General features: G+C 35.0%; 1 protein-coding gene across 1 annotated transcript; it reads right to left on the reverse strand.

Moving 5' to 3' along the window:
* Positions 1-411: 411 nt before the first annotated feature.
* Positions 412-9,509, reverse strand: LOC144347737 (phospholipid scramblase 1-like). The gene is made up of 10 exons (XM_085490804.1): positions 9,302-9,509; positions 8,540-8,584; positions 7,461-7,587; positions 7,076-7,153; positions 4,218-4,294; positions 3,765-3,895; positions 3,426-3,546; positions 2,507-2,612; positions 2,273-2,331; positions 412-2,151 (listed from the first exon to the last, which is right to left on the reverse strand). The coding sequence occupies exons 2-10, from the start codon at positions 8,543-8,545 to the stop codon at positions 2,113-2,115; spliced, it is 744 nt and encodes a 247-aa protein (XP_085346930.1). The 5' UTR covers positions 8,546-8,584; positions 9,302-9,509; the 3' UTR covers positions 412-2,112.
* Between the last annotated feature and the right edge of the window lie 620 nt (positions 9,510-10,129).

Raw genomic sequence — 10,129 nt, forward strand, 5'->3', positions numbered from 1 at the left:
GAACAGTCTTTGCATGTATTTGGTCTCGGAAGACGTCACTATCCAAGAACTGCACTTTCGTATATTATCGTGTCGAATCGTATTGTATTGCATCGTATTAGATCGTTAGTAATGATATTGGTATGGAATAATGGTATGCGATGTTGTTCGTGATAATTGCTGTAGGATCCATGTAAATATTGTTACCATATAGACTTTATAGTAGGTTCAGGGTTTGAATCCTGTGAAAGCAGCGTTGTCATGGAAATTACAAAGTAGTCACTTAAAAAGACTATTTAGAGAAGTATAAACAAGTAAATTTAAGCCCATATAAATTGCCTTATAAACGCCACATGCCTATATTCGTAATGCAATGAAAATTAAAAGATTATAGGATGATATCACAATACCAATGAAATCATTATTACAATATCGGTTGAGAAAAGTTTCGTTTTTTTATTACATTATCGTTGGTCGAACTATTACATTACGAGTTAAAATTAGTACATTAGAAGTGATTATTACATGTAGATATACATTGTGTTACGTGAGGGTTACCCTTTTTAAGACATATACTGGTAGCTACCACGTGAGGGTTACCCTCTTTAAGACATATACTGGTAGCTACCACGTGAGGATTACCCTCTTTAAGACATATACTGGTAGCTACGACGTGAGGGTTACCCTCTTTAAGACATATACTGGTAGCTACCACGTGAGGCTTACCGTCTTTAAGACATATACTGGTAGCTACCACGTGAGGGTTACCCTCTTTAAGACATATACTGGTAGCTACCACGTGAGGGTTACCCTCTTTAAGACATATACTGGTAGCTACCACGTGAGGGTTACCCTCTTTAAGACATATACTCGTAGCTACCACGTGAGGGTTACACTCTTTAAGACATATACTGGTAGCTACCACGTGAGGGTTACCCTCTTTAAGACATATACTGGTAGTTACAACTAAGCTAGACTATCAGAATGTACACGTGACTATACAAATTAATAATGAATGAAATAAAACTGTGACGTCATATATGCAATAATAATCAATCAAAGCCATTGGCTCTGCAACAGTGACGTAAATAATATCATTCCAGCAACACTCCTGCTTTCATACATAGACTACAATTTTTATTACTGCGTTATATACTATGTTTTTAAATTGAAGATTTTCAGACATTTCGCTTTAATAAAACAAGACTGCATCTTATAAAGAAGTTATTTGCATAAGTTGCATCATTTGCGAGTGTCAATATTAAGATAAATAACAGTATGCTTTTAACGGATATTTATATACTCCACGTATTTCTTTTAGCATGGAATAACTACGCCGACGAATTGACGTGCATGCGACATGCACAAATGTGTTGGATTTGATTCTATAAATTCGAAGCGACAACCCGAAAATCTTCATTCCACCCAAGTTACGGTAGCAAAACATGGCTTCAACAGAATTTGAATCAGTGTTGAACACACACACATAATAACAATTCGTGTTTTGATCTTTTAGGCTTGGTAATAACAGAGAGGGACTAAAAATGTGTTCATTATTGCGGCCTGTAATATTGTTTATATACCCGGTTATGAATAGCTACTAACTATAGATTACATATGATATGTAGATATCATGTAGATATGTAGATGGTTGCAGTAATTATAAAATGACCATAGATAATGATGTGTCAACAATTCCATAATACTAAACTCATTCGAGGAATCTTAAAAAATCGCATTCTGTGACCAGGTGGAATCATGCATATCTTATGACGCCACTAAATGAATCACTAATGAGGCATAACAAAATAGTATCCGTGCGTTAGAATCACGTTAGCGATTCAAAAGTACGTGAATTCTGTCGTATTTGCATCTATGCTTATAGAATCTTAGCTTAACAGTTTCAGATCTGATTTGCAATCTTTTTACATCCTCTCGTTTTTTCTTCAGATTTAAACTTATCATTGAAAAATAACATAAATCAAATTGATCGTTATGAAGTCATAGTGATGAATCAAACTGGTTGTAATGACGTCACAATGGCGAGTTAATTATAATGATACATGGAATTCAAATAAATGTGTAAATAATTTGTAAAGTTTTAAATATTATGAATTACGTTTTGTTGCATGGTTATTTGTTTTTGTTGGTTGATTCGAAGTACATAAAATCCTGCAAAGAAAAAAAATTGAAACAGTGACATTGAATAAATAAAATAAATGCTGTATATGATATCGTACAAGTGAGAAAAATTATTGTTGTTACTATGGATACTAAATTAATGAAGACTTACAATCAGGAAAGTGGCACCAATCAAAGTGGCTTTCATATTGATATCCATGTCTCTTGGAACTAAAATAGAAAATATACAATCACATATATATAATGTCTCGCGTCCATGAGATACCATGGTTACATAGAAGAACGGAAATGAAACACTAAGGGCGATCTCTGTGGTAACTTGTGCCTAAGACTTTGCAGGACATAACAATCAGAATGCAATCTGAGTATATCTGATCATACTTACAAAACACGCCAAAGTTGTCAGCATCTGTGAAGAAGTCTCTGACTACACCTGCCCATTGCTTGGAGATTTTACCAATAGTTGCGGATTTGTTACTTCGTTCGTATACCTGTTAATACAAAGTCGTTAAGTGACGTGTACAAGGCTCTTCACTTGCAATGCTCATTATGCTGGTATATGCCCTGTGCTAGTCCATCATTAAATTGTATTGTAGAAACCGATTAATATATTCCATGTTGACTTAAAACAAGTTTGAAATAGACCTATATTTCGACAAAAATGATAAATGCATTTGGACACAGTCCAGAGGGATTGTGATTTGGAGAACTTATGGAGGGCATTTTGTCTGTTGTATTGAAACTCATTCCATATCTCAGACTAGTGACATAGGGTGAACAAATTATATGTAGTCACTAGTAAATTTGTAATTCTGCATTATTTTAATAAACTCTGCTTTTATGCTTTACATTGTGCTCTACAGAAATGTTCTGATAATTTTTGAATATACTGAGTATTCTGGCTTGTGTTTTCAACATACAGCTCTGTTATACACAAATCTTGGGTCATGTTACAACAAAACTATAGCTTCAGTAAAGCACACAAACTAACTCATTCCATTATTTGGAAGCTTCTAAACGGACGCTTCACGACGACTTAGTCACGCATGCGCGTACGACTCATACAATGCACGATGTACAGCGATTGTGACACGCACGTTGTATGATAACCGAAATACTAGTATGCTCGCTGCACGGCGACTGACATGCACGCGGCATGACACATGCATATGATTTACAACTGTTGCACGCACGCTGCATGGAGATTAAGTGTTACACTTGGCTAGTGTTATTGTGTGAAGTCACAGCTGTACTCGGTATCAATGTAAGGACCATGTCTCATCCCAACACATGTAGCTACATACCTTGAAATCTATGTCACCTCTGCAACAAATTGCCTGAAAACCACAGCAAGGTCCCCACGTTGTCAGTATGTGGTCCTTGAACACATCCAATATTTGATAATGTGGTTTCCAAAAACTTTTCCTACAATAAAGACATTCTCGACTCTTAGCGACACATGACCTGTGTGACTGTCCCAAATCATGCACGTTTCGTTAAATGTCAAATATATGTATATTTTTTAATTAGCTATAGTGAGTCATATACGTTTGAAGAAGTGTTTTGGATTGTAAAAATAATATTAGAAAAAAAATATCATGTTTCTCTTCTCGCTACCTGAATTTTAAGCACTAGTTACTTACGCCTGTCTAACATAACCCACGGGGGTTCCTACAGGGGCCTCTACACACACTTCAAAAGCACAGCAGTCCACGTCAGCGCACCAACAACAACCAGCAAAACATTTGAACTCACGGCTTACCCGCATAACTTCCTGCAACAACAAATTTGAAAAAAAAAATACATGAATTATAAGGCACTCCGAGAATGTGAACCCCCACTGCAGCTACAAAACACTTATTATAATGGCGCTAACTAGCAAAGACAGAGAAGCCTTCAAAAAAATATTATATTTGGTCCGTCATCGTCCGTCAATAAAAATATTGATTTTATAAATTTTTAAATGATAAACACAAGTATAACCATACAAAATCGTGTAAGTCATTGCTTTCTCCCTTCTACGTCACAGAAGAGTTTGCAATCACGTGTTACTGAAATGAACGAATTGTTAATTGTGTTAACAATACAATACTTACATTCCCGGAATTATCCGATATGTGTATGATAAAACTTCTGTTATTTCCACAGCACATGCGCATACACGCTCCCGACTCTGTGATAAATTTATAAAGGTTGAATGCTGGAGTGATGGAGCATAGGAAATCATAGGCATAATGATGTAAACGCCAAGTACATCATGTCCATGCTACCACTGTGAGAGTTCGTCTAATGTATGAATCGTGTAGTCATTCTATTGCATGTTGCCTTGACATTGACAATATTTTGTCATTTCTTAGTGCTAAATTTCCGACAAAATTATTTAATATCCATATTATGTATTGTTTCAATTATTAAATGTACATAGTAGATGAACAGTGCACATATTAACTGTGTGACAACCCTACCATTACTAACATTTAGTGTACATAGTAGATGAACAGTGCACATATTAACTGTGTGACAACCCTACCATTACTAACATTTAGTGTACATAGTAGATGAACAGTGCACATATTAACTGTGTGACAACCCTACCATTACTAACATTTAGTGTACATGGTAGATGAACAGTGCACATATTAACTGTGTGACAACCCTACCATTACTAACATTTAATGTACATGGTAGATGATCAGTGCACATATTAACTGTGTGACAACCCTACCATTACTAACATTTAGTGTACATAGTAGATGAACAGTGCACATATTAACTGTGTGACAACCCTACCATTACTAACATTTAGTGTACATAGTAGATGAACAGTGCACATATTAACTGTGTGACAACCCTACCATTACTAACATTTAGTGTACATAGTAGATGAACAGTGCACATATTAACTGTGTGACAACCCTACCATTACTAACATTTAGTCTACATGGTAGATGAACAGTGCACATATTAACTGTGTGACAACCCTACCATTACTAACATTTAGTGTACATGGTAGATGAACAGTGCACATATTAACTGTGTGACAACCCTACCATTACTAACATTTAATGTACATAGTAGATGAACAGTGCACATATTGACTGTGTGACAACCCTACCATTACTAACATTTAATGTACATAGTAGATGAACAGTGCACATATTAACTGTGTGACAACCCTACCATTACTAACATTTAGTGTACATAGTAGATGAACAGTGCACATATTAACTGTGTGACAACCCTACCATTACTAACATTTAATGTACATAGTAGATGAACAGTGCACATATTAACTGTGTGACAACCCTACCATTACTAACATTTAATGTACATAGTAGATGAACAGTGCACATATTAACTGTGTGACAACCCTACCATTACTAACATTTCATGTACATAGTAGATGAACAGTGCACATATTAACTGTGTGACAACCCTACCATTACTAACATTTAGTGTACATAGTAGATGAACAGTGCACATATTAACTGTGTGACAACCCTACCATTACTAACATTTAGTGTACATAGTAGATGAACAGTGCACATATTAACTGTGTGACAACCCTACCATTACTAACATTTAGTGTACATAGTAGATGAACAGTGCACATATTAACTGTGTGACAACCCTACCATTACTAACATTTAGTGTACATAGTAGATGAACAGTGCACATATTAACTGTGTGACAACCCTACCATTACTAACATTTAGTGTACATAGTAGATGAACAGTGCACATATTAACTGTGTGACAACCCTACCATTACTAACATTTCATGTACATAGTAGATGAACAGTGCACATATTAACTGTGTGACAACCCTACCATTACTAACATTTAGTGTACATAGTAGATGAACAGTGCACATATTAACTGTGTGACAACCCTACCATTACTAACATTTAGTGTACATAGTAGATGAACAGTGCACATATTAACTGTGTGACAACCCTACCATTACTAACATTTAGTGTACATAGTAGATGAACAGTGCACATATTAACTGTGTGACAACCCTACCATTACTAACATTTAGTGTACATAGTAGATGAACAGTGCACATATTAACTGTGTGACAACCCTACCATTACTAACATTTAGTGTACATAGTAGATGAACAGTGCACATATTAACTGTGTGACAACCCTACCATTACTAACATTTAGTGTACATAGTAGATGAACAGTGCACATATTAACTGTGTGACAACCCTACCATTACTAACATTTAGTGTACATAGTAGATGAAGAGTGCACATATTAACTGTGTAACAACCCTACCATTACTAACATTTAGTGTACACAGTAGATGAACAGTGCACATATTATCTGTGTGACAACCCTACCATTACTAACATTTAGTGTACATAGTAGATGAACAGTGCACATATTAACTGTGTGACAACCCTACCATTACTAACATTTAGTGTACATAGTAGATGAACAGTGCACATATTAACTGTGTGACAACCCTACCATTACTAACATTTAGTGTACATAGTAGATGAACAGTGCACATATTAACTGTGTGACAACCCTACCATTACTAACATTTAGTGTACATAGTAGATGAACAGTGCACATATTAACTGTGTGACAACCCTACCATTACTAAAGTTTAGTGTACATAGTAGATGAACAGTGCACATATTAACTGTGTGGCAACCCTACTATTACTAACATTTAGTGTACATAGTAGATGAACAGTGCACATATTAACTGTGTGACAACCCTACCATTACTAACACAATTTGAAGATTACATCTCAAAGTGTTCTGAATATAAATCCATGTCCTAGTTTAATACGTATTCATCCGCATCCCTAAACAGATTGAATATTCATCTCTGTTCTAGTTGTAGTACATATTCATCCGCATTCCTAAGTGGTTTGAATATTCACAAAGGTCATATTTCCTATACTTGTTTAATGCTATTTTGAGGAATGCTTACCTTCTTCGGCATAATAAAGTTGCTCACCCTCTTGGTTTTTTAGTATATATCGATTGATGGTTTCGTATCCTGTCAGTACTAGTATGTATTGAGATAAAATTATGAAAGCTCGCATGAAAATGTCATATGTAAATTACATTATGACTGTTCAGTTTGTAATCGCTAACAGTGTCAACATTATTCTATGTTTAAAAATGTGGTTTCGAATTATACACAATGCGTCAGTCATTGATCGAGTTACTAGAAAAAAGTGTGATATCAAACGGGAAACATACCGTTTGGAATTCGTTTCAGAAACACAGTGTGTTACAAATTATTTATGCTATCGTTCTTGAAATACACTTATCATAACCACAATGCGATAATGTACATGAAGGCACACTACCTTCTAGAAGTTCCACCTTTTGGTGCACCACTATTTGTTCTAAATCCGCCAGGGCTTCCAATCCAGGAGGACAGAAGCGATTACCTCCAATTAGCCGTGCCTTGCCGGTAGGTTGCGACACGATGACCTGTATAATGGTAGTTATAAGCCATTGTCAGTGTGGTACCGGACGCATAATCTAGATGCAAATATATTATGTAGGTACGAAATATCGAGGCATTGATATATCGCGAAAATTTCGTCGAATTTGTCCAAAAACCTTGACAGTAATATATTCACAATATACCGTACATATCCAGGCCCTACCAACAAATATCAAATATCTATACTATGTCAGTAACATTCGAAAAAACTATTTAAATATCAACGAAATACAATTGAAGTTAATAAAGTATTTAGACAATAATATATCAGAAACAAAAAGCTGAACTCCAACAAACGACACCAGTTAATCTGCCAGTCGCTCGACTGTGGCCATTTTTGTATTGTTTTGATCATTTACAAATACGCGAATAATATAATGGTATTATTTACGCTGTTTAGTATATGTTGTGATATACCATGGCATGTAATTGTTTATTTCTTAAATAATTGTCTTTGTTCAGCTGCAATGAACTTGAGTAATAATACGCTATGAATGCATGTGGAGAAACCTTCACAATGTAATTACAACCTGCAAGATATCGCGCCCATTGGTGTAGATTGGGTTTGCCGCCATTGTAAATAACTCTCTCAAAAACACTAAAATGTTATTTATGTCAACTCATGACTATAATGAAAACTAACCAAAATTATTGAGCGATACGGATCCCTAAGTCTTTATTTGTCTCCCAGAATTGCAATTACAAATGATGTTTCTATTCGGAGGACGGCTACGCACGCATTCAAAAACAATGTCAAGAAAACTATTCCTTTGTGAAATCGACGTTTTAGCATTTCCTGGCAACACTGAGATTCAACATAACAATGAGCACGTATTTGTTTTTTGTTTGTTTTTTTATAAACATAGCATTTAGATGCTGATGTTATTTTATTTATCCAAAGTGAAAAAAAAGTCGTTAACTACCAACATCACTCACCGCCATTGTTATTCTCTTCTTGATGCAATCGTTACCTCCCGGAACCTGTATAGTTATAACAAAAAATGGAATTAGTATTTGAGGACTAAATTACGGCAATTTTACACCAATTTGCACTACATAGTTTTAACAATTTGCTGGGACATGGGTTCACAAAATTATAATAAGCACAAAAAAGGATTGGGTACCCAAACTGATCTCAGTGGAAACAATGAAATGTCGATTTCACTGTAGCGTTATAGCCTACTTCGGCAGCCATTTTAAAAAAGCAAAATGTGTACATTTGATATTTATAATTAAGTTTTATTCAATCTCTAACACATTTTCAGGAAATCTGTGTACCAAATTATACTAGCGTGACTATCTTTGATAATCATGCGCGTTTGAGATTTTTTCGATTTCAATAACGGAAATAAGTATCGCACCGCATGAGGGCGATATGAACTGCATTTGTTAAGGCATTGGAGGCCATCGCGTCGTGTTGGATTGTCTCCCATACACAGTATGTACGAGCATGGAACTATAAACTATAGTTCCATGGTACGAGTGTCATATACATTGTTTTCAGGAAATTCGAAAGCGCGCTGTACAATTAAAACAATCCGAATATTACAGTGTGTTAACAAGGACTATCAACATGCAAGGATTAAGAAATAAAAATGAATTAGTTGACAATACGACACGTCTCGGTTACGTAATGACACCGGTTGAGATAGACATCACATGTTTCAATATAAGTAGAACTACATCATTATTACATACCTTAGATATACCGATGTGTCCAAAGAAGAGTACACTTGTTGACGTGGTTTCCTGTAAACGATAGCTGCAGAAATTTGCATAGAGCGCCTAATGCGATTAGTTGCCTGACATTTCACATTAAAAAAACGTATAAATATACCTTCTTATATTTGCATGTCTTGTGTTTTTTTAGTTTTCAGATCGTCGTCAAACAATTTCCATCAACTAAGATACATCAGATTCAGTTATGTTAAGAACAATTTGAATTGCGAGTCGATTTTATACGCGTATCAGTACCCGTACTTAAGAGACCGGTTTACATAAATAGACATGGCATTAGGGATTTCATGTTGTACATATTTCTAAATGCGTGCATATAAATAAATTCATTGACCTATGAACTTTTAAGCTCCGGTATAGAAAACCTGTTGGAACAACAACAACTAATAATAATAATAACTTTATTTAATTAAGCGCAACAATTCCAACATATGAATATCAAAGGCGCCGATACAATAAACAATCAGTCAAATATTAAAAGCACATTTAAATAAGTGCGTTTTCAGTCTGGATTTAAAAATGTCTACTGAAGGACTAGAACGAACAGACGGAGATAATTCATTAAAAAGTTTAGGACCTAAATTTTCAAAAGCACGGTCTTTGTATAACACCTTGGACTTTTTACTACTCATCTGACGAGTTTTAATAAGAAACTTCGATTCAGATCTTAAACTACGACTAGGTACATAAAATTCGATTAATTCACATAGATAATTTGGGGCAAAACCATACAAAGATTTATACACTAGTAAAAGTAATTTGAAATTGATTCTTTGTACAACTGGTAAC

This window comes from Saccoglossus kowalevskii, chromosome 15, assembly GCF_978046115.1.
Source record: "Saccoglossus kowalevskii chromosome 15, keSacKowa6.1, whole genome shotgun sequence".
In the NCBI taxonomy this organism is placed as follows: domain Eukaryota; kingdom Metazoa; phylum Hemichordata; class Enteropneusta; family Harrimaniidae; genus Saccoglossus; species Saccoglossus kowalevskii.

Excerpts from the sequence above, each read along its gene's own strand:
- LOC144347737 (XM_085490804.1), bottom strand. Across the intron at positions 4,295-7,075 it reads ACTTTATTATGCCGAAGAAG|AGTCGGGAGCGTGTATGCGC; the intron begins GTAAGCATTCCT and ends AATTTATCACAG. Across the intron at positions 2,152-2,272 it reads TTGGTGCCACTTTCCTGATT|GATTTTATGTACTTCGAATC; the intron begins GTAAGTCTTCAT and ends TTTTCTTTGCAG.